The sequence below is a fragment of the Pangasianodon hypophthalmus genome, chromosome 21 (genome assembly GCF_027358585.1).
Source record: "Pangasianodon hypophthalmus isolate fPanHyp1 chromosome 21, fPanHyp1.pri, whole genome shotgun sequence".
Classification (NCBI taxonomy): Eukaryota; Metazoa; Chordata; class Actinopteri; order Siluriformes; family Pangasiidae; genus Pangasianodon; species Pangasianodon hypophthalmus.
The window spans coordinates 7,060,042-7,082,564 of record NC_069730.1 but is presented as its reverse complement, the minus strand read 5'-3'; the positions used below and the strand labels follow the sequence as shown (position 1 = coordinate 7,082,564).

At 38.5% G+C, this 22,523-nt stretch overlaps 1 protein-coding gene across 4 annotated transcripts; it reads left to right on the top strand.

Annotated features, from left to right (window-relative positions):
- Positions 1 to 2,449: 2,449 nt before the first annotated feature.
- rinl (Ras and Rab interactor-like) lies at positions 2,450 to 21,706 on the top strand. Of its 4 annotated transcripts, none has more exons than XM_026941433.3 (12): positions 2,450 to 2,778; positions 4,991 to 5,149; positions 7,432 to 7,591; positions 10,460 to 10,568; positions 12,527 to 12,599; positions 12,879 to 12,967; positions 13,295 to 13,386; positions 13,572 to 13,791; positions 15,249 to 15,866; positions 16,918 to 17,235; positions 18,026 to 18,157; positions 19,149 to 21,706. In XM_026941433.3, exons 2-12 carry the CDS (start codon positions 5,109 to 5,111, stop codon positions 19,499 to 19,501), a joined length of 2,205 nt encoding a protein of 734 aa, XP_026797234.3. In that variant the 5' UTR covers positions 2,450 to 2,778; positions 4,991 to 5,108; the 3' UTR covers positions 19,502 to 21,706. The 4 variants fall into 4 exon arrangements, with proteins under 4 accessions (XP_026797234.3, XP_026797232.3, XP_026797235.3 ...); XM_026941431.3 differs by having other exon boundaries at positions 15,246 to 15,866; positions 19,149 to 21,705; XM_026941434.3 differs by lacking the exons at positions 2,450 to 2,778; positions 4,991 to 5,149 and having other exon boundaries at positions 7,435 to 7,591; positions 12,532 to 12,599; positions 15,246 to 15,866.
- Positions 21,707 to 22,523: the final 817 nt, after the last annotated feature.

The following is a 22,523-nucleotide window of genomic DNA, read 5'->3' as shown; positions in this document are numbered from 1 at the left end:
TTCCATCTTTTCTAAGGAAGCTCAGGTCCTTCAATGTGTGCAGCAGACTTCTGGGGCTTTTCTAAAAGTCGATTATGACCAGCGTTGTTTTCTGTGGTGTGGTCTGCTGGGTGAGGAGTATCACTGCAGGAGACACGAAACACCTCAATAAGCTGATCAGAAAGGCCTACTCTATCACAGGACTGACATGAGACTCATTAGAAACAATCAGAGAGAAGAGGATGGTAGCAAGACTGGAGATCGTGATGAACAGTTCTGCCCGTCCTGTACATGGCACTTTCAGCACATTTAGCTCTCGGCTCATACCACCATGGTGTTCAATGAAGCGCTATTGCGGGTCATTTCTACCAGCTGCCATGAGGCTCCACAACATCTCCTCCCAGTAGGACGCACCCCTAGCTTCTCAGAATGAATGAACAACTGGAAAGAATTTATTCATATACACACATACACACATACAATGCAGACCACCACTTGGTTGTTATGAATGAATGAATGAATGAATGAATGTCTGCTGCTGCTATTATGCACCTTGTTGTAGTTTTGCACCTATTTGTTTTACTGTTATGCTGATGCTGTCCTTCTGCACCTCGGATTTTTGCACCTTATCACATGACACTATACTTTTGCACATTATCACTGATGTCTCTTTGCACTGCGTTAATTATTCATATAAAGTATATTGAATGTTATACCGTTGTCTAGTACTTCAATGTCCTTTGCTGCTGTAGCACCCAAATTTCCCCTTGAGGATCAATGAAGTCCATCCATCCATCTCTCTCTCTCTCTCTCTCTCTTTTGTAATGATGCATTACGTTACATTATGCTACATTATGCTACGTTACGAAGAAAGCACAAAGTGGAAAGTCCTCTGAAGTCTTTTCCAGTTGGAAACTTTAAAAATACAGCTTTACTTCTGACAGTTACAAGGCGCCAACACTGAAGACATCTTTCAAAAATGCTAAATAAACATCTCCCAAAAGAAAACTTCACCATATCAATATTTACACGTTATTTCCGCAGAACTCCCCATACTGTCCCTGTAAGTTGTTACTATAGAAACGATAACATATTAGAGTGAGTGCATTAATATAAACCTTGCACCTGAAATTATTGTCAAAACTGCTGTTATAGAAAATGAATCAACACCTTCTGACCAATCAGAACCGAGAATTCAACAGCATTGTGGTATCAGAGTAAAACATAAAATGTAGCTCTATGTGACAATTTTTTTTTTGGTGCTTAAGAAATGTCATTGTACTGTGAGTTTAATAATAATTCAGTTCAATTTTAGCAATGGACATTGTCACAAAGCAGCTTTACAGAAATAAATAAATATAGGATATACATGATAAATTTATGAATTTATTCCTAATAAGCAAGCCAGAGGCGACGGTGGCAAGAAAAAACCTCCCTGAGATGATATGAGGAAGAAACCTTGAGAGGAACCAGACTCAAAAGGGAACCTATTTTTGTTGAAGTTATCAACTCTTCACTGATGGAGACTAGAGTGCAAAACTGGTCATGGCAATTGCAGTCCTAAAGCTATCAAAGCAATTGTAGTCTCAAGCCATTGTAGCAAAACTGTTCATATCAGTTGAAGTCCAAAGCCATCTTCATGGTTTCTACCATCCTCAGTAATCTCATGTATCCGTATGAGGCCATCCTCAGCAACAGCGAATGGTTTTCAAGTGATGACAACTCCAACTAGAAGCAGGGCATCAGGATGGATCAGGCAGGTCCGTAGAGCAGAAGGGGTCAGGATCACTGGCATCTCAGGAGCAGCATGTGTAGCTCGACAGAAAGAGAGGGAGGGAGAGAGAGATTGTTAGGTATGCTAACTGTCATGTAATGATTAAAGAATATGTGTACGGTGTACAGAGGGCAAGCAAGGACTTCCGCAAGACTAGCTATGACAGCGTAACTAAAGGTGAGAGCCAGAAGGTAACACAGACATGAGGGCGCCCTGGGACATAAAGCGGGCCAGCCACTCCACCATCAACAAACTTAATAAACTAAACTAATGTATGATATTATATGTGTAGCAGTAGCCTGTGTGAATTGGGCTCAGCACCTACTTCAGATTTTGAACAGATTGGCCACTTATAAAATATGACTTTCTTTATGCCTTTGTATAACTTTCCTGAGGTGACTAGAACAGGGATTCTCAAACTTTTTTGCAGCCATTAGCTGAAAGAACACATTAGATCAACTTGGTATTATTTATAGATCTTGCATGAAACCCATTTAATTGGTCTGACCAGTCAAACAGACTAATAACTGTAAGAACTGTAGGTTGTGATTTCCATAAACTCCACTTTGAGAAGCGTTGGCTGAAGCCGAGCAGCAGTTGCTCCTGAATACAGCGTGTTTCATCACTGCCTATGTGTAAAAATGCATGTTTGAGTGTGTGTATGTATGAGTGTGTGTGTGTGTGTGAGAGAGAGGTTTACCACAGTCTTCAAAGGGAGGAGGGAAAGGAAGCGCACTCAAACAAAAAGCATACATAGGGTTAAAAAAAAAAGAAAGAAAGTGTGGTGAAATGTCACGGCAGGTCTGATAGAGTCTGATAGATACAGAGAAGTCCAGTAGTAGAATCACCTGAGTTGTGTGATGCAGTCTGAAAGTTAACCTTTCATAATGGCGAGGCACAGTTTCACAACAGGACTGAAACCAAGATGAGCTGTGCAGTGAGGAGGTGCAGGCGTGAGACTCAGCGGGTAGCAATTTCTCTAAACACCGAGGCCTAGAAGAACCAACTGAAGAGTCGATTAATGAGTGAGTTTAATTTTATTATACATCATCAGTCTCGTTTTTTTAGTGTGCTATGATAGTTGTGTGTGTTAGAATTAAACTAAAGGCATTAGATTAAAAGCATTCTGGATACATGAGTTCATTGATGAACTGTTATTGAGACCTTTTAAATTAATTAGCCATTTTGCTTTTTAAGTGACCATTACTTAAAGAAGCTTTTAAAGTGTTCATTATTTTAAAGAACCATCACTCTTGTTATAGAGATCTCGTGCGTTCACGCCACGCCACGCCACTAGAGAGGCCACACCTGTTCGTGCTATAAAGTTTGAGGTTTATTAATATCTAAGAAAATACTGATTATTCATCATTATTAGGCTGAAGATTCAGTTAACTGATGTGTATCGAGTGGAGATCTGAAAGACACCAAGACACATTCAGAAGTAACAGGGATCTTTACGTTTGTGCAGCCTCACTCACATCATCAAGGCGGCTCCGTCTAGTAGTCTGAATTTCTGCTTTTTGGAGACAGTTATGATTTCATGCATGATATAACTGCAACATACCAGGAAACACAATGAAACCTAGGATAAGAGCAGATAAAGTAGAAAAGGATGCAACCTTTGTTGTCAGTGTTGCTTCATTTCCTATTTTGCCCTAATCATTTTGCAACAATGGTATTTTGTATTGATAAAGAGGTAGTAAAAAACTGCACTGTAGTACACAGTTAACAGAAAAGCAAGACTTTTCACACAAAAATCCTTCATCAGCTGTTCAACCAAAGGGCTCCTATAGGAGGTGAAACACTTGTTAGCATTGCTGTTTGTCGCTAATGAAGCTATAAAGTAAGGTAACTTAAGCATTTCTACACTCTAATAACTTCAGGCACAATGAATTTTATGCCTTCAAGAGCTAAAAATTTTGAATATCAATTCAGCTGATACCAAAGTACTTTTCGGAAACTTTTACTCTGCAACATGGGACGTCAAACTTGAGTCAAGCATGGGATGTGTCTTTTTTTTTTTTCTAAAGGCTGCTCATTTTATGGAAAATTTTTAATATGACTAAATATTCATAGCAGGGGTGGGGAAAAAGCCCCGGGAAATCGACTTAAGTGAAAATATAAGTTAATGTGTCAAAATCCTTACACATTAATATAACTGAAATGTGGAAATACACTACATGGCCAAAAGTTTGTGGACACCTGATCATCACATCCATACCTTCTTCCCCAAACTGTTGCCACAAAGTTGGAAGCACACAGTTGTATAGAATGTCTTCGTATGCTGTAGCATTACAGTTTCCCTTCACTGGAACTAAGAGGCCCAAACATGTTCTAGCATGACAATACCCCTGTGCACAAAGCGCAGGACAGCGCAGGAACTGGAACATCGACTGTGCGCCAGGTCTCCTCGCCCGACATCAGAGCCTCACCTCACTAATGCTCTTGTTGCTTGGGCAAATGATTAAAGCCACACTCTAGCTAAAGCCTTCCCGGAAGAGTTCAGATTATTATAAAAGCAAAAGGGAGGACTAAATCTGGAAAGCGATGTTCAAAAACCACATAGGAGTGTGATGGTCAGGTGTCTACATACTTTTGGCCATATAGTGTATCCAGCCAAAAATGTGTTTAGGTGAACTTAAAAAAAATTATTACTTTTAAATATAATGAAGCATCAAAAAGTAAATGTTTTTAATGGACGAAATGTTTTCATGTAAAAAAAAAACTGTTATTACTTACCTAAAACTGTTAGACGTTTCTTTTAAGAATCTAAGCCCATTTAATTAATGTCATGGCTGGATGAGAGAAGAAGAGACCTTTGAGATTTGTAACACGTACCTTGAAGGTCTAAATAAAAATGTAAGGAGAAAACCTAAGAGTTTTTTTTTTTGGAAATGTGTACAAGTATTCAATTTCAATAACTACTCAAGTAAAGTATAAATACCCCAAACAATAGTTAAGCATAGTAGCGAAGTACTCAAGTATTTTCCACCCATGGATGCATAATATAGCATTTTTTTACCTTTTTGAAAACTATTTTTTTCTTTGACCCATTCATTGCAATTTCCAGAGAAACCGGATGATTCAGAAAAACATCCTTCATTAGCTAAGCGTGTGCTCGAGGTGTGGAAAGAGTGAACAGCTGATGAAGGACTTTTGTCTTGTTTTTCTGGAAACTTTATGTGCTTGATTTCTGAGTTTGGTTTCTGTACTTTTGTGTTTCTAATCACTATAAAGGGAACCGAATGCTTCCTCTGCCTCTGAAACACCACAGGAGGAGCTTCACCAGCACACAGAAAGTGGCTTAGTAAGACTTCCTGAAAAGGTCATGGCCTCGCCCAGTTGATCACATACAATGAAGAGATTGGATGATGAGCCCACAAAGAGTGGGAACAGGTGAGAACCTCCATATTTGCATCGTTACATGAGTGTGACTAATCCACCCACAATGGGAATTAATGATGAACAGCAGTCAAATATATTTATAGGAACTTCAATTCATTTCATTTTAATTTGTATAGCAGTTTTTAACAATAGACATAGTCACAAATTTGGGTGTAGAGTTATATTTTGATCTTGAATGAACAAGCCAGAGGCAACAGTGGCAAGGAAAAACCTCCTGAGAGGACATGAGGAACAAACATTGTGAGGAACCAGACTAGTTCTGGGTGATACCTGATATAGTGAGATTATAAATATAAATTACTCTTCTACAATTACATACTGTCTAGTCTATAACCTACACGATGCGTCTTTATGAATCATAATCTTTATGATTACAGCAGCAGTTCTTAGGTACAAATCTCTAGTAACCAGATGGATAGAATAAATGAGACTTAGGCATAAACTTCAGAGAGATACACACATATTACCGCTGTGTATACTGATATAAAGTATAAAAACAGGAAGGGCATCATAACAGACAGACCTCCTGAAAGATTAATATTATGTATCTAATAAAGTGCTACTGGAAATATAAAATGGCCTCAAAATCATTAGCAGTTATACAACCATTTAACCTAATGATTTGCTGGAGAAAGTGTTCGTCATCGTGGATCCACTCCACAGCAGTTTGAAACAGAAATTCTTTAGGCTTCAATATTCATAACCCTATCTGGATGACGAAATAAGCGTGAAAGATGATGCTTTAGACTACCTATATAGTCTACTTACATTGTTTAGGGGAGTTTTTGATTTTTTATTTTGTTACAGTGGTGTAAATCGCAAGCTACCATTATTAAAGTTATTGTAATCATTATTGAATTCTTATAGTTATTATCCTGTTTGACTGGTCAGTCGAATTGAATCCAAAGCCCGATAACTTTAAAGCATGTAGCCTATAAATAATATCAACTAGGACCTAATGTGTTAACTAGGATCTAATAAAAACCTCAATAGTTCCAATAAATAGGTGAAATGTTATTGTACACATGTAAGTAAAGAGTCCAGATACACAGAGGTATGAGATATATAACAATGAGATATATTACAATGAGATATTTAATAGTTGGATAAGCTGATTAAATAAAAGATGATGAGGTTTGTGAAATTTATTTTAATTATAAGTTAATGGAACCCTTGGTTTAGAGATCCAAATACCAACCTCCATGTCTTTTTTTTTCATCCCATCAATTCTGCATTTTTAAACATTTGTGATTTTGGTTAATGCTAGCTCACATATATTACAGTTCATTAATAGTTTTGCTGTGTTAAGCAACTCTCCGCTTAACTGTTCCTCTTTGCAAACCAGTTTATTCATGTTTGACATGCGTTGTCATGACTGTTCAATTCACGTAGCAGTGGTGTTTCAGTGGTTAAGGTTCTGACCTAATTGTCAGTTCAAATCACAGGATGACCCACAACTCTCAGATCTATACTTGGATTGTAGTGTCTGAAAAAAAAGTTAATTATTTAAATACTCTGTTATTTGCCTCATGCCTGCACCACCACGTCCATTCCCTATCCATAATATGTTCTGTTCACTAACAATGGCTGTCCCATTGACCCAGTCCAGATCCTTCAATTTTAACTCTAAAATTAATTCATTATCAATATTTTATTGCTAATTTACTCATTTACTAATTTCTAGTTTCAGTTATGTCCATCTCAGCAGGGGAGCAGGTTTGGGTCAGATATTCAAGACACATTTAAGCAACACTTTTGCAGGAAGGAATAACAAGAAAGAGTAGGACAATGACGAGTGCCAGAACAGATCACTAGAGCTAGCTAGCAAATAGACATTATTAGAAAATGTTTCCAAATATTTTTCAAATCTTACCAAAATACAACCTAAGAAACAAGCTGTGATTTAATGGTTTAAAACATTACCTTTATTTTGTTTTCACATTGCATAGACACTCTTACAATTTGGATTTTTGTCAACTGGCTTCCTCGACCACATCAAGAAAATTTTTTAATGCAAATAAGCACACACGAAAAAACAGTGTTTTGGGGATCCTTCGATGTTTGGGGATCCTTCAATAGGAAATGTAGGAAAAGAGGGGAAAATTATTAAAAATTGTTCATTCACCTTGTGGTTCTGAGGATAAATTGCCTCAATGTGGTGCATTAGAAAAAAATAACCAAATATAAGGGTTATCTGTGCACTGCTAATAAAATCGGTTCCCTTTTTTCCACGTTATTTTTACATTTCTATAAATATTTCTTGTTTCCTGCAGGACGAGCCTTTCTGACCAGCTCCCCAATGGTGACTCGGTGACTCAGAGAAGCCCTGTGGCTTTATTGCAGGGGTTACGTCAGTGTCAGGGGGCATGGAACCCAGGAAGTCCGTGGGACGGACAGGGAGCCCATGCTGCCTTGTGGGGCAGGCCACCAGGGGTAACGTCCCAGTCACTATATTTATACTGTTTCACCCGTGTCCTGTTTTGTGTTTTCGGCCTGTGTATATACAGTCTGCAGTGTTTGTGTGTGGAGGCATTTTTTAAAGTCCTGTATGTGCAATTCTAAGCCATGTTTCTTTGGTTTCTCTAATCTCCTGGTTTCCCAGTTACAGCATTTCCCTTTTTCATTAGTTCCTACTTGTGTTCTGGTTTAGTTTCTGGTTTGGTCCTCTGTCTGGCCGCTTGGATGTTGATAATGTAGATTCTGGCAATGACTCTGATCACAGATTACTCTCTATGATCCTATTAACTCATTAATAACTCTATGAACGCTGTATTCATACGTCATTATAACTGTGCTTATAATTTCGGTAATTGACAATACAGTGTAAGTATTTCAGTAACTGGATTCTTGCATTCTTGAACATTTGCAGACCATTTAATTAGTTCAGGCTTGAATGTTTACATTATATGCTTGAAAATTATTTTTAGAACACCTTGCGACAATAATATGATTAAATAGTGATTGAATGTAATACACTATATGGCCATCACACTCATATGTGCTTTTTGAACATCCCATTCCAGATTTAGTCCTCCCTTTGCTGTTATAATATATAACCTCCACTCTTCTGGAAAGGCTTTCCACTAGATTTTGGAGCGTGGCTGTGGGGATTTGTGCTCATTCAGCCACAAGAGCATTAGTGAGGTCAGGCACTGATGTTAGGTGAAGAGGCCTGGGGTTGCAGTCAGCGTTGCAGTTCACCTCAAAGGTATTCAGTGGGGTTGAGGTCAGGGTTCTGTGTAGGCCCCTCGAGTTCTTCCTCACTAACCTTGGAACATCATGTCTTCATGGACTTGCATTGTCATGCTGGAATTGTTTGGAATCTTAGTTCCAGTTAAGGGAAATTGTAAAGCTACAGCATACAAAGACATCTTATACAATTATGTGCTTCAGTTGTGTTAACAGTTTCGGGAAGAACCACATAAGGGTGTGAAGGTCAGGTGTCCACAAACTTTCAGCAATATAGTGCATATCATTCACTCTAAGAATTCTAATATTTGAAATGTTTAAAATTTATTAAGGATTGTACAAAATTATGATGTCTTTTACAAAATCTATCATTATGCACATTCATAACAATAGTACGATATGTCACGAGGCATTATGATGACTACGTATGGAATAAAACACTTCAGGACGTGCTGTTATAGAAAAAAAATCAATGACAGATAGGTGTGATGCCGTTACCACACTGAAGTTGATTACTTTGCTATAACATCTGCAATTTGCCAATAAATTTTTTTTAAAGAAAGACGCAACACTTTTTATCCATTTATAGTTACATTTAATGTTATGGAACGTCCACGAGTTAGTTTTATTAGCGGTTGTTATAAACAGACGTTCCCTCACCAGCCACTTTTTGTCTCTGAAGATAATAAGACAAAACAAAATGCAGCTTGTCAGGTTGCTGAGAAACCGCGAAGCTCAAAGCCCTCCATCCTGAAGACTTTCCTGTGTCAGACACCTTACAGCTTTACCTCTGATGGACAGTCTTTCCAAAAAATATGCAAAAGAAATGTCTCCTCACAGAAAACTTATCAACAATTCCACAATTTCTAATCTGTTTATGTGGAACCTGTTACTATAGAAACCATAACGTATTAGAATGAGTTTACTCAAGAATTATAAGCACAGTCATAAAGCTTTATGAATATCTTAACTTGGATGAAACTGTGCAATAAAGATGATAAACGATAACATCGCTATGTGGTTGAGAGGTCTGCCGTTTGCATTGTTCCTTTTCTGTCTGCTTCCCTTTTAATCACAAAATAATTGCAGAAGTAATGAGAGCTAAGCATCAAACAGGACGAGCATAGCAATCGTCTGGTGGTAAGACATACAGCTTCAATTTAATAATTACATTTTTGAAGTGGTGTGAATAATTAACATAGATTTAAAAACATGAATTTCCTTTTGAGTGACCAAAACAGATTTGAATTTCACAAAATATGTTTTTATAATTGTTGGGATTTTCTTTTTTCAGCAAAAGGTTGAACAGGGGTTTTTTTCCTCCTGGAATACTCAGCTGATTTTTCAAATTTAAATTCAAAAGGTGAATTTGTGTTGGTCAAAAGGTGGACTAATCATGTTTTCCTTTCACATAATAAGACATACGCACTCCAGGAAGGTAGATTACATGACATCAGATTAGTTTTTGTTCTTGATAACTTCTTACATATCATTACATTCATGTTGAGGAATAGGCATTGAATCTCAACATATGATAAGCTGTCATATATAACTCACTATTTGAAAATGAATTTCTTACACCACCAGTGTGAGTGTAGTCAGTGGCAGTGGTGTGTGGTTTTCCGTTTGAATGCAAGTAACTTCTACAGCTTTCCTCTCTCTCTCTGTCAGTGGGACTTTTTCGGTTTTGCTTTTCGTGTAGTTCTCTACTGCCGAGCATGCCGACTTCCTTTTTGCGTGAGGCAAATCTACGCACCTATGTATAGTCTGTGCCTTCTTCTGTACCTCAGTGCATGTGTGTGTATTTTTAGACTTGTGCAATCACACGTAAAAAGGAATCAGCTTACAATTTGAAATAAATGTTTAGGAGCACATTTTTTGAGAAGCACATAGAATCATTAACCCATTATTAATCTATTAATTCTATTAATCATAGAATCATTAATAGAGTTTAACTTACAAATCTATAAGTAATAATTTCATCTAATATTTATGCAATTATACTGTAGTACATTCCAAAATAATGAAACTCCAGATTCCTGTATATATATCAATATCGCCGATATAAATATCATGCATCTTTAGTGACCCGAACACTTTCACTCCAAACAGAGTTTCCTGGTGGTGTCTGACTCTTCTTCTCAGAATAAACTCCTGTGTGTGTCTGTCGATGACCAAGCCAAGAAAGTACAAGACTTTCCCATCATACACACTGGCTCAGGTAAGTAAAACACAGACTCACAGTTTTTTGTTCTTAAACATTCAAGTTCACTTTTACGAGATTACACACACATCTCTTTGTACACACAGATTGAAACAAAAGTCCAAAATGCACTGAAACTGAATACATCTATTTTTAAAAAATCCATTTTTTTAAAACCACAACTGCTGGTTTTCTTTTTTTGAGTACCATGACCTCAAAACAATAACTAGTGTCATTACAGTAGATATTTTATATCAGTTTTTGAGGTAGTAGATATTTATCTCTCTAGTTTATACTGTATTGTAATTAGTCAACTGATACAAACAGAACTGTATAGAATGGACCACGGTGTAAAATAGCTAAAAGCAAAACTGCTGTAATAAAAAAGGTGTAATAAATGTTTCTTCATTCATTTAATCAATATCACACCACATCCATCCATCCTTTTATACTTCCATAAAGATCCCCTAAGGATAAAATCAGACTTTCAGGATTGTAAATGAGCCGAGTTGGGATTTGTGTTAGAGAAATCTATTGTGTAATTTTGCTGCACATTCGCTCCACTCCGGCCCAGAGCGTTCACTGTGGCTGTATTCTGTTACATATTTTAGGGTTTTGATTGTTCGGTACAGTTTTTGCTAATTAAGGATTGCTATCCTTTATGTTTTATTTAAAAATGGGCACCGGCCCATCCAAACTGGGCAGCTGAAGATTGGAAAAAGACCGGATGACATCTGTATCTGCATGATTTTATGCATTGCACTGCTGCCACATGTTTGGCTGATTGGATAATTGCATGAATGTGCAGGTGTTCCTCACACCACTCACACCACTGAGTGTATATACACTCACATCCACTTTATTAGGAACACCTGTACACCTGCACATTCATGCAGTTCTCTAATCAGCCAATCACACGGCAGCAGTGCAATGCATAAAATCTTGCAGATACAGGTCAAGAGTTTCAGTTAATGTTCACATTCAATTAAAAAAAAAAAAGAAAACTGTGATCTCTGTGACTTTGATCATGGCATGGAGGTTGGTAGCAGAAGGGCTGCTTTGAGTATTTCAGAAACTCCTGGGAATTTCACCCACAACAGTGTTTAGAGTTTACACTCTAGAGTTAATGGCACCCAAATTACTGCGTACCTTTAAAAAATAAGTCATTGTCAGATGAACATCATTTTAAAATAAACCCCCCAACATAGAAATGAACATTGAAATTGACTAAGAGTTGAAAATCCTGTTGGATGTGGCAACAGTGATCTCAGTGTTTGACTTTGAACCTAGTAAACAGTCTTAGTGTTGTTAGTCTCTACAGTGTTGGCACTGCATGGCAATGTGTTTAAATATATATATATATATATATATATATATATTTTAATATGACTACACAGTGTCCACATATGTTGAAGCAATAAATATCAGTAATTGCATGAGGTATTTATTTTGTTTATGCTTTAACAGTAGTATAATATGCATTTTCATAAATTATTTAACACACTACAAACATAAAGGGATATCTATCTATCTATCTATCTATCTATCTGCCTGTCTAAAATTTGAAGCACGTTAATTAAGCTTGAAGGAGAAGTCGTTGGCAGTTAGGGTGGCTCAGCTTAAAACAGAAAGAAAAAAAAACAACTGAAAGAAAAAAAAAACCAAATGTGCGAAATTAAAAGTAGCTTTGTCAGCATGCTTGCAAAAGCAAAAGTGTATTCGAAATCTGTTTATAAAGTACCATTACAGTTCAATGCATGCTATAACAATGTCCCATTAACGATAAAACATTGTTTTTCTTCTAGTACGCAAACAACCTTAAGGGCTTTAATTATTTCTTAAGACTTCACTGCTAGTAACTCTTCCTACTTCCTTGTGCATGAGACTGTAGTCAGCACCAGTCTGTCCGGTTTCTTTTTTTGTTGCTCTGCCTTTCACATGCAAGCTCTCATCCTGTTTCTCGTTTTCTTCCTCAGCACAGCGCCTGAATACATCTCACCTGGCCTTTTCTGACCTGCTGCAGCTGGTGATCTTCTACACTTTAAGCAGGTAATGCATATCCAGTTAGACTGCTTTTTTCCAAATCAGTGGGCTTTGGTTTCTATGGAGTTAGACTTGTACAGGCTTGCAATTATTGTAAGCACAAGGTTTGACTGCTCAAAGAGTGAAAAGAAAGAACATGCTCAAGCTCAAACTTCATGATTAATATTATTATTAGTAGTAGTAGTAGCAGTAGCAGTAGTAGCAGTATTGGGGCATGTGTGTTTATTATTAGTAATGTATTGCTAAATTCTCTACTACCACATTTCATTTCTGTCTCTCCCACAGGGATGTGTTGCCTTTGTGTTTGTCGGTTCCCTCATGGGTGTGTGGCTTAACTGAACAGCCACAGCATCTTGTTTCGCCACTGGGTCCAAGTTAGTCATCTGTCATATCATCATCCAATCACATTTCAGTCACTGTTTGTCTTTTAAAGGTGCTGTCCGTAATGTTTAAAGGTGTAATGCACTGGATAAAAGTGTTTCTAGACCTGTAGTAATCATGTGGTTTTCAAGATGCTTTAAAATATATTCATAGATTTTTTTTTTAATTTTACATTTTTTTTTTTTTAGGCTGCAAAATAAAATTAAGGTTAGGTTTAGATTTAGGTGTTGGCATAGTATTAAATAGCTGCATTAATATTAACATGTTAATGGAAAGTCCTTACAAGGATAGTATAACAAACATATGTGTGTTATTTTCAGAGGCCTGGCTTTGTCCCTCATCAGATCTGCCATCAGGCACAATGAGTCCAGGAACACCAGACACACAGGACACTGTAATGTGCACCATACAGGTGAGCATACTACTGTGATCATCCTGTTTCATGTGAATGCACATTCATTATATTACATTATATTGGCCTATACAGCAGTATATTATACGTTGTTATAGGTATTCAGTTAGCATAACATGTTATGAAACATAATTCTTACAAATTACTGTTAGAGGCTTTATAAGATCCCTTTTGTTTTATTGCAGTTAACAGCAGCCAATGGTGCACTCTGCTTCATCAACCCTCTGTATCTCCAAGAGCATGGAGATGATTGGCTGACACATTCCTCAGTCAGCACAAATCTCAATAATCGCCCCTTTTCCAAGCGCGAGAGGCGGCTGAGTACAGCAAGAGCTTGGTCAGGGGCGGGGCTTAAGAAGCGAACCGAATCGGTGGAAGACTCGTCTGCCACTTTAGACAGCTCAGGTGACGCTAATGTCTTGGCAATGTTCTTTGTGCATTGTAGCTATACTACAAATTTGCTGTGTTTATTTAGCAGACCTTAATGTTCAGGCCAGTATTATTTAGTCTGGTATATCAGCAGCTATATTTCTGTTAAAGTTTTTTTGTCAACCAGGTCATGTGCTTTCAAGTCTAGGCAACCGAACTTGGGTTATAATGTTGAAGATGTTTCACAAATCTTCCAGCAGTTCTACTGATTAGGGGGGAATTCCCTGGTATTTAAACTCTGTGTATGATTCACACCTGTGACATCATGAACATTTCCCTGATGTTTCGGTTTGGTTTTTGTGAGGTGTTGTGAAACAGTTGGCGTAAAGCGGTTTAGAAGGCATACAATTGCAGCATTTTCCTTGAATATTGCTAGAAAGTGTCTTTAAAGAAACCTTTTCTTTGCAAAACTCCTGGATGTTAAGAACGATGTTTAAACAGTTCTGTTTCACAAATGACAATAGTTCCCCATACCAAATGAATTGAGTTAAATTCTACAAAATCTAGAATCTATTATGACCAAATCAGATCATACAATGACTGGTAGTGACATCACCAATGGTAGATAATAAGAAATAGTAGAAACAAGAAAGTAGAATATTTCAAAATCACAAATCGGAAACATTTTGCACTTGATTGGTGTTACCCACATCAATCGGGTTTGAAAATCTACACTAGTTGCATTGGTTTGCATTGCAAATTAGTGTTTGCAACTTAAAATGAGCTTTACTGTCCTCACATTTAACTGCAGTGGCTACAGGCTAACAACCAAGAGGCTGACTTTTTACAGCACTATGCATAGACAGATAGGTTGCTGAAAACGGTGATTGTCTTGTCACATCGTGTGTAAACAGTTACCCTGAAAATAGTAAAAATGCTAGCTGCATACAGTTCGGATCGTGGGTGCTCAGGCCCATGTAAACAGGAAAGAAGTCACTTTAGTTTTTTTAAAGGGTTACTAGATGCCACCTGCTAATAATACTGTGATGTCCATCTCAACCTGGCCATAAGAATATGGTGGGAACAATCAGAAATCTCTCAAATGGTATAAACATCCTTGCTTTTTCGCTGTCAATAGTAAAAGAAAAAAGTGAGAAATCACGTTTTCTAATCATGAAAGTGGAAGACAGATAGCCTTTACCATACCAGAGTACCATAGTAAGTACAGTACCATGAAACAGGAAGCTAAAGTCAGAGCACAGGGTCAGCCATGTTAGGGTATCCCTTGAGCAGAGAGGGTTAAGGCTCTTGCTAATAGCAACCTCTACCCCTAAGTACCCCAACTCCTACCCTACAAGCCCTAAGTGTTGTAGCTTTTAAAGTCATCCGCTTTGAAGATGGTACTGTCACAAACCAAAAGAACAATACCTTAGGTTAGTTTCACATGCTGTTTCAGTACCACTGATGGACTTGATCTCTGATCTCTCCAGCAGGTTCTCTCGTTCAGAACCCGGTTTCCCCGATGACTCCAACTGGAGTGGTTTTGCGCAGAGCAAGCAGTTCCAGTATCTCAGATCCTCAAAAGAGGGTGAGTGCAGATTCGATCGGCAGCCCCATCCCTCTGTCCCCGCACCGAGTGTCTTGGGTCGAGGACAAACTATGGATGAACCCACCTGCTCCTTCCTCCCTGCTCCACCCTCCATGCCTAGAATTTGATTCTCTGTCAATGAGCAGCATAGACGAGGAGGCTGATCCTGAGCCATCCGTAAGCCCCTCCAATGTACAAAACTCACCACGCCTCCAACTGGCTGACAAGGTTAAGAACAGGCTTTCAGCAGTTGGCCAGGCTCTAGGTGGCTTAATGAGTCCACAGAAACGACTGAGTAAGCGTGTGCAGGAAATGAGTGAACGTAAGAGCAATCCCTTTGCAGAGGCTCTAAGGGGATTTGTGGAGCAGACGCTGAAAACGAGAGATGTTTGTAGCATGACAAGTACAGAGATGCTGCAGGAAGTGCGCTCCTCCCTCACAAATTTGAGGGAACTGTTGTACGACTCTGTCGAAATCCAGATCATCATAGACTCCCTGGGAGATGTGCCTGATTTTGAGCTAGGTAAGAATACACCACCTAGCAGAATTAAGTTTAATGTCCACTCTTACCAACAGGCAAACCTTTTCTTGTACACATCATTTGAACATTGTCTGCAATGGATATGCCTGTTGCAACAGAATTGTTATTACAGTTGGGACAAAATAGAAAGTTCACAGAATGTTAACCATGCAACCAAAATATTGTGAGTTTCATTGCATCAGCCTATAAGCACCCTGCTACAAACCTCATCAAACACAGCACCTAACCACAGCTAGAATGGGCAGAGCACCTCAGGCTGGATGTGAGACAATTGCAAGTGGGTGGGGTCTGGTTCAAATTGGTGCACTATCTGTTAATTTATGACATTACACTGCATTTACTAATATGGAAATTGGGCATGAGGTGTGAATCGGGTAGCCACAGGCACTGCACCGGACTAGCTAGTATTCTGTGGGAAATTCTTTTTTAAATTTCCCATTCTGAAATTCTGAAATTCCCATTTTGAAATAAAAAAAATCTGCTCTTTACACATGTAAACAATTTCCTCTGTATATTAGGCCTGCTTTTAAAATTGTGTAGCATGTTTTATGAGATTTGTGAGCTCTGTCCATCATCAGAACATAAGATAAGTAATTTCATGGTTTTTTTTCTTTAGCAGTGATCATTTTAGACCAGTGGTTCTTACACAGACACCGAAGACACCGTGTGTTTCCTTCATGAATATTATTTCCACATATAAATATAACTTTCCACAGATAGAACACATTAGGTCTGAGTTGACTTTGGTGCTTGGACCCCTAAATATAATAACTTTGATAATGTGGGTCATGATGTCCAGCACTGTAACAAAAATTTGAAAGAAATTATGGACCCCCTAGCTATGTATCACATGTATCACTTGGAGAACAACTGCTCTAGCCCATCGGTGTCCACACTTTTGGTTCCTTAACCCAATGCAGAAAGAAATGTATTTAGTACAGTTAAATGTGTCCAGGGAAGAACACTGAAACCTAATTGCCTGTCTCATGCTATCGCAATTCTTTATCATCTTCTGTTCCACTCTCCACACCAGATACCTTGCTGGAGCATGCCTTACATAAAGTGGCTCTGAAGCCACTGTATTCCCATTTGTACGAGTGCATGAAGACGGCAAGGCAGCAGGATGGCAGTCTGCAGCGGTTGCAAGTGAACCAGCACACGCTGGTGAGCCGAAGCCTAGAGGAGCTGGAGGGGACAGCGGGAGCAGGCGTGCCTGATGTGGCCATGCTGGAGAAGATCCAGCAGCGCTGGGCTACCATGCATCAACAATACTCACCCCAAAAGAAGGTGGAACTGCTGCTCAAAGTCTGCAAAAACATTTACCACAGCATGACTGTCAATGCCAAGCCTGGTGAGTGCAGTAGAAATGAGGACTGCATCAGAAATCAAGGGCCATGTTCAGAGTTTAGCACGCACAGTGTGGATTTAAAACCAAAATTGTGCACATCTGTATTCAGACCTCAGACTTAACTACAGATTTAGTTGTTCAGAAGTTATGCAAGTGTTACACACACTGGGTGGAGTTTGCCTAAAACAGATGTGAGGCGTGTCTCAGTTATGCGCAATTCTGACCTTGGACTCCTATTAGATGTTTATTTCAATGCTTGCCATCTTCCTATTCATATATATAATTATATTAATACTTTTTTAGTTTTTTTTTTTTTGTTTGTTTGTTTTTATGTTAAATTGTGCTACATTTGATAGCAAAGAACTTCTTTCTTCAGTCATTTTCTATCCCTGATTTTTTTTCTAGCTTAAAAGCAAGTAGTTGTGTTTAAAGGTGGTGGTCTAGACACTATTGCAAAACCCGTCTCTGACACTTCTACTCAGGAAAAATGTGACAACCTCAGAGTCATGAAATACAAGCAGGTAATTGGAATAATCTGAATGGCGCACCCAGAGAATAGACTTAAGTATTATGTGCATAACCCGAGTCTGAATATGTGTAACTTTCCCAGGTAATTCGCCATCTCTGAATACCGCCCTAAGTATATGCACTGATATGCCAGTTTATTAAATGCACATTAAAAGATACCTTGTATCTACACTTATTGGCTGTTTTATTAATTGGTACCTTAGGATTACCACTTACCAGATGAGTGTATGTGTGTGTGTCCACTGATGCCACTGTTTTCTGACAGGTGCGGTTTTCGGAGCGGATGATTTCCTGCCCTGTCTGACGTGGGTATTACTGCGTAGCGATGTCGTTACTCTGCAGATAGACACAGACTACATGATGGAGCTGCTGGACCCCTCTCAGTTACAGGGAGAAGGTAGGAGGCCATATGGTTGTGGTTCAGTACTATTTTTAAACAGACACTTGATGACTTTCCCCTCGGGGAGTCCCTATCACCATCTTAGAATATACTTATAAATAAAATATAGAATAGCATAGGATAAAGTGTATATGTAGTAACTGTAGTGTAACTCAGTAATAAGTGGATGTAGCAAAAATGTAAAGTTTGCCGAGAAACAGGATGAAGGACAAGTGCTTCATCAGCTGTGAAAGAAAGAAAGAAAGAAAGGCATTTATCACAATAAGTGTTTTTAGCCCCAAATGTATTTGAAATGAATTTTAGCCAAAAACATGCAACTAGAACGCCATTAATTAGGTTCCGGGTTGCCAAGGTTGTGTTTTTTACACCAAATCGGGCTAGTTTTGGAACAAGGTTGCAGATGGGGATACATTGAAAAGACTGAGTGAGGGAAAAGGGAGAATACACCTCACCTCAAAAATTTGGGTGCACCATGGTGAACTTGTTTCCCACACAAAGACTGAGAAAAAAGAAGAAAGCATGTGTCTCTCTTTTCCAATGCCTGAACTTTCTGGGCTAGTCAAGGTCTTTTTGTATGGTTTTTGAGATGTATTTGGGATGGAAATTTTGCTGAGCCCTGGCAGCCCTGATCATGTTTCTGGCCTCCATTCGAACCACTGTTTTCTAGCCTACTTCAAGTGTATTGTACAGTAGGACATAACATTTTAGACATAATATTGCATTTTCTTTACTTTACCAGATTCTAAATATAATAATGTCACCTCAGCTGATGAAGACTAAATAAACACTGGACTAAAAGTTTCATATCTGGCCACTAGTGATGCTAACTGGATCTCCGCAACACCTACACTGGAGATTGTCAAAATTAGCTCTAACACGTAAATCTGTTGTTACCTTCCTGCAACTCGCCCCACATTGAGTAGTGAGTCAAAAGTGACCATGAATCTTTTCTGGTAGTTTCTATCTAAATCTGTCTCTCCTGCTCTAGGTGGCTATTACCTGACGTCCCTCTATGCCTCCTTGTTCTACATTAGCAGCTTCCGGTCTCGTTTGGCGACACGCCAACTGAGCGCCGAAGCCCAGAAGTCCCTCAGCCAATGGCATCGCAGACGCACGCTCCACTGCAACCAATCACGGCGCAGTAGGAACCGCAGGACCATCAGGAGGCACAGAAGTGGTGAAAGAGTCGAGGAGGACTCAGAGGAGGTGAATGCAAGTGCATCCAAACAGAGAGACGGAGACGGGGCTCACGCTGGTGATGTGACAGAGACACTGCAGAGTTTGACTGAGAGTTCTAGAGAGGAAAAGGAAGAGGAGCAAAATGGAAGATCAGAGGATTAATAGCTCTGAGGCTGGATACTAGAGGAGCAATATTAACATTAAAACTGCCCTGCACTTTTGCCTTAACAGTGTGTGGAAAGACTTACAGAAATATGGACAACACCCCTGTCCAAAACTACACAATTCTTGGTCTTGGGGTTCTTATTTTGTGTGTCCTAATAGCACCATTTATGAGGCCTTAATGCACCATTTGGTGAAGTCTACAGACTCAATGCTGTATAATATATTCAAATGTATCTTAAAGTGTTTTTATTTAATTTGTAGCAGCATTAGAGTCAGAGGAAGGTAATCAAAAACCTGATTAAATGATTTGAATAAACCAAACAGAATCGATTACTGATTTCCATCTGCAGTCTGTATCATTTGATATGGAGTTGCAGCATAGGATACAGGGAGTTGATTTTGCCATGATGCACCACAACGTCTACACCCATGCACTTCTGACGATGGTGCACTACAGAGGAGGACCACATGACTGAAGTCAACACCAAGTATTTCAGTCTACGCAATGTAATTTCCTGTTAAAGTGAGCACACATCCTGGTTTAGATGCAACCAAATTGCTCTACCTTCCTTTAAGGCATGCACCTCACTATTGGGGGTTATTTTAGATGCTGGTAATACAAAGAAAATGCCTTAGAATGAGGTAGGTGTATTTATAATTAGTTTTCTTATACCTAAGAAAACTAATTACAAATACATTGCATAAGACAATTAGGCATAATTGCAGATTTATTAGGATTTTCCAATACAGACTAAAGATTTAATGAGGGTTGCTTTTTTTAACAGTATAATTGCTATAAATCTGATATGTGATCATTGCAGTGTAATTTAGTGCATGCTGTTCCATGCAAAACTGGAATCGACAGTAACATAGCAGTACTGAAACTATTTAAACTTCACAGATCAGGCTTGTATAAGTCCCAAGTCTTCATATCAGGCATCAAATTGTTAGTCAGCAGCAGCAATGTCTGAGATAGTGGAGACAGATAAGCATTGCTAGCCCAATCAAAATGCTTGGACAGAAACAGTGTGATTATAATCTGCAAATAATCCGAGCCAAAATCTGTGGAGATATCGGCATTTCACAGCTCAACATCTAACCTGCAGAAACATCTACAGGTAAGCCTTTAGCTAGCAGCGTGAGCTAGACTAGCTAGCCAGATCTTTTAATGTTTTACAGTATGAAAGCGCTGTAGTAAACGTAAGATGTGTCTCTGATGATCAATAGCGATTGCCTGTAGTGTATCTATCTAAGTGCTGCTAATATAGAGGTGTCCAATCTTATCCACAAAAAGGTCCAATGTGGGTGCAGGTTTTCATTCCAATCAAGCAGGAGCCACACCCGATCCCACCTGTTTAATCAGTTGACCTTGGCTTTCAGTAGACTCAGGTGTGGCTTCTGCCTGGTTGGAATGAAAGCCTGCACTCACACCGGCCCTTTCCGGATAAGATTGGACACCCCTGTTCTAATCTAATGTATCTAATGTATGTGCTAAGTGCTGCTACAGCTTAAGACATGTATGAATTAACATGAGCTAGCTAGCTAATAACCCTAGCAAGCGTCTGAAACCCCAACAGCATTTGTCTAAGTAAGCTAGCCAGCTAGTATTAATGACAACATGAGCTAACCTGAAGTGATACTTTTCACTTTTAGGATAGCTCACTTGTTTAGTTAACCTGAAACCAGAATAGAAAATGAAACATTTTCAGTTGCATCAATTATAGACATATAATCCGTAATTTGTAAAGTAATTACTCAAGTAGATTTTCACCAGATGACTTATTAACGCTTACTTGAAAAATGCTACTTTTACTTTTACTCAGGTGAATTATTACTCCAGTAGCTTTACTACATTTACTATATTTACTCAGTCAGTATATAGCAGTATATATAGTCAGTGTGTTTTGTACTCTTTCCACCCCTGATTACACTTTTTTCCCCATTTGTTCTTCTTATTTTTCTTTTTCTTTATCTTTTTTTAACATTTTTTTGTTTGTTTGTTTGTTAAACATGGCTCACAATTAAAACCACCAGGGGACGCTGTTGCATCTGTATCTGCATATTTGTGGCTAGTACTAAGAAAATATCAAATTCAATCTGCTGAAGTTGTCACAGCTGGTCCTAGTATTTATTTATTTATTTATTTTCTTTTTTAATTAAGGGTATTCTGATTATTATTGTGCATTTAAGTTTTACTGAAAATAAAACAATTTTGATAATTTTCCTGAACTGTCTTATTTTCATCCCATTCATTCAAACAGAGCTGTTTTAATGAAAACTGTAGTTATATAGTTATGTAGTTTTATATATGTAGCTATAAATAAGCTTCTCCTGAAGCTGAGACTAGTTGAGGCATATACAAGCAGAATGACATACATGTGTGTACACAGACATGTACACATGCTACTGCTCATGCATGCTACCCCATATGCTTATACATGCATAGACATGCTTGATCATGCGCACACACAGTAATCCATCGCCCTTAATCACAAACACACACGTTCGTAGGGTACATATGGAAGTCAAAAGTCAAAATTGCAAACCTAATCACATTTGCCTAATGAGGCATCTGGCATACAGCCTGCATTTATGATCATAGCATTGCTAATAAAACATCTGGGCTGGCTTTTTTTTCCCGCATGTGAAATCCAACTGGAATCAGAAAGCCTCTATGAACTAGCCGGTTAACAACACGGCATTTCTTTTTAACATACATGATTGTGCATTTTAACACGCGATTTCCAGTACGAAACAATATTATGCATTCAGCTGGGCTGTAAATTAGATATATGGCCTTCACGTGTGAGTTAGTGAATACACAGATGGTTGAGGCCTGAGGCGTTTGAAACATAGGGACAGTGTTCCTAAAGGGAGGGAAAAGAGAAGAGCCTGTGAACACACACTGATCACGCCTGCACACACTCTTCTGTTTGCTTGGATCAGTAAAGACCGCTGTGTATTCCTCTGCTGGGAAAGTTCTGACTGACAGCTCGCTAATGAGTGTCAGCTCTAATGA

Coding starts and splice junctions, on each gene's coding strand:
- rinl (XM_026941431.3), top strand. CDS start 5,109: ATGAAGAGATTGGATGATGAGCCCACAAAGAGTGGGAACAG. Junction 12,968..13,294: donor TGTTTCGCCACTGGGTCCAA/GTTAGTCATCTG, acceptor TGTTATTTTCAG/AGGCCTGGCTTTGTCCCTCA. Junction 13,387..13,571: donor CTGTAATGTGCACCATACAG/GTGAGCATACTA, acceptor GTTTTATTGCAG/TTAACAGCAGCCAATGGTGC.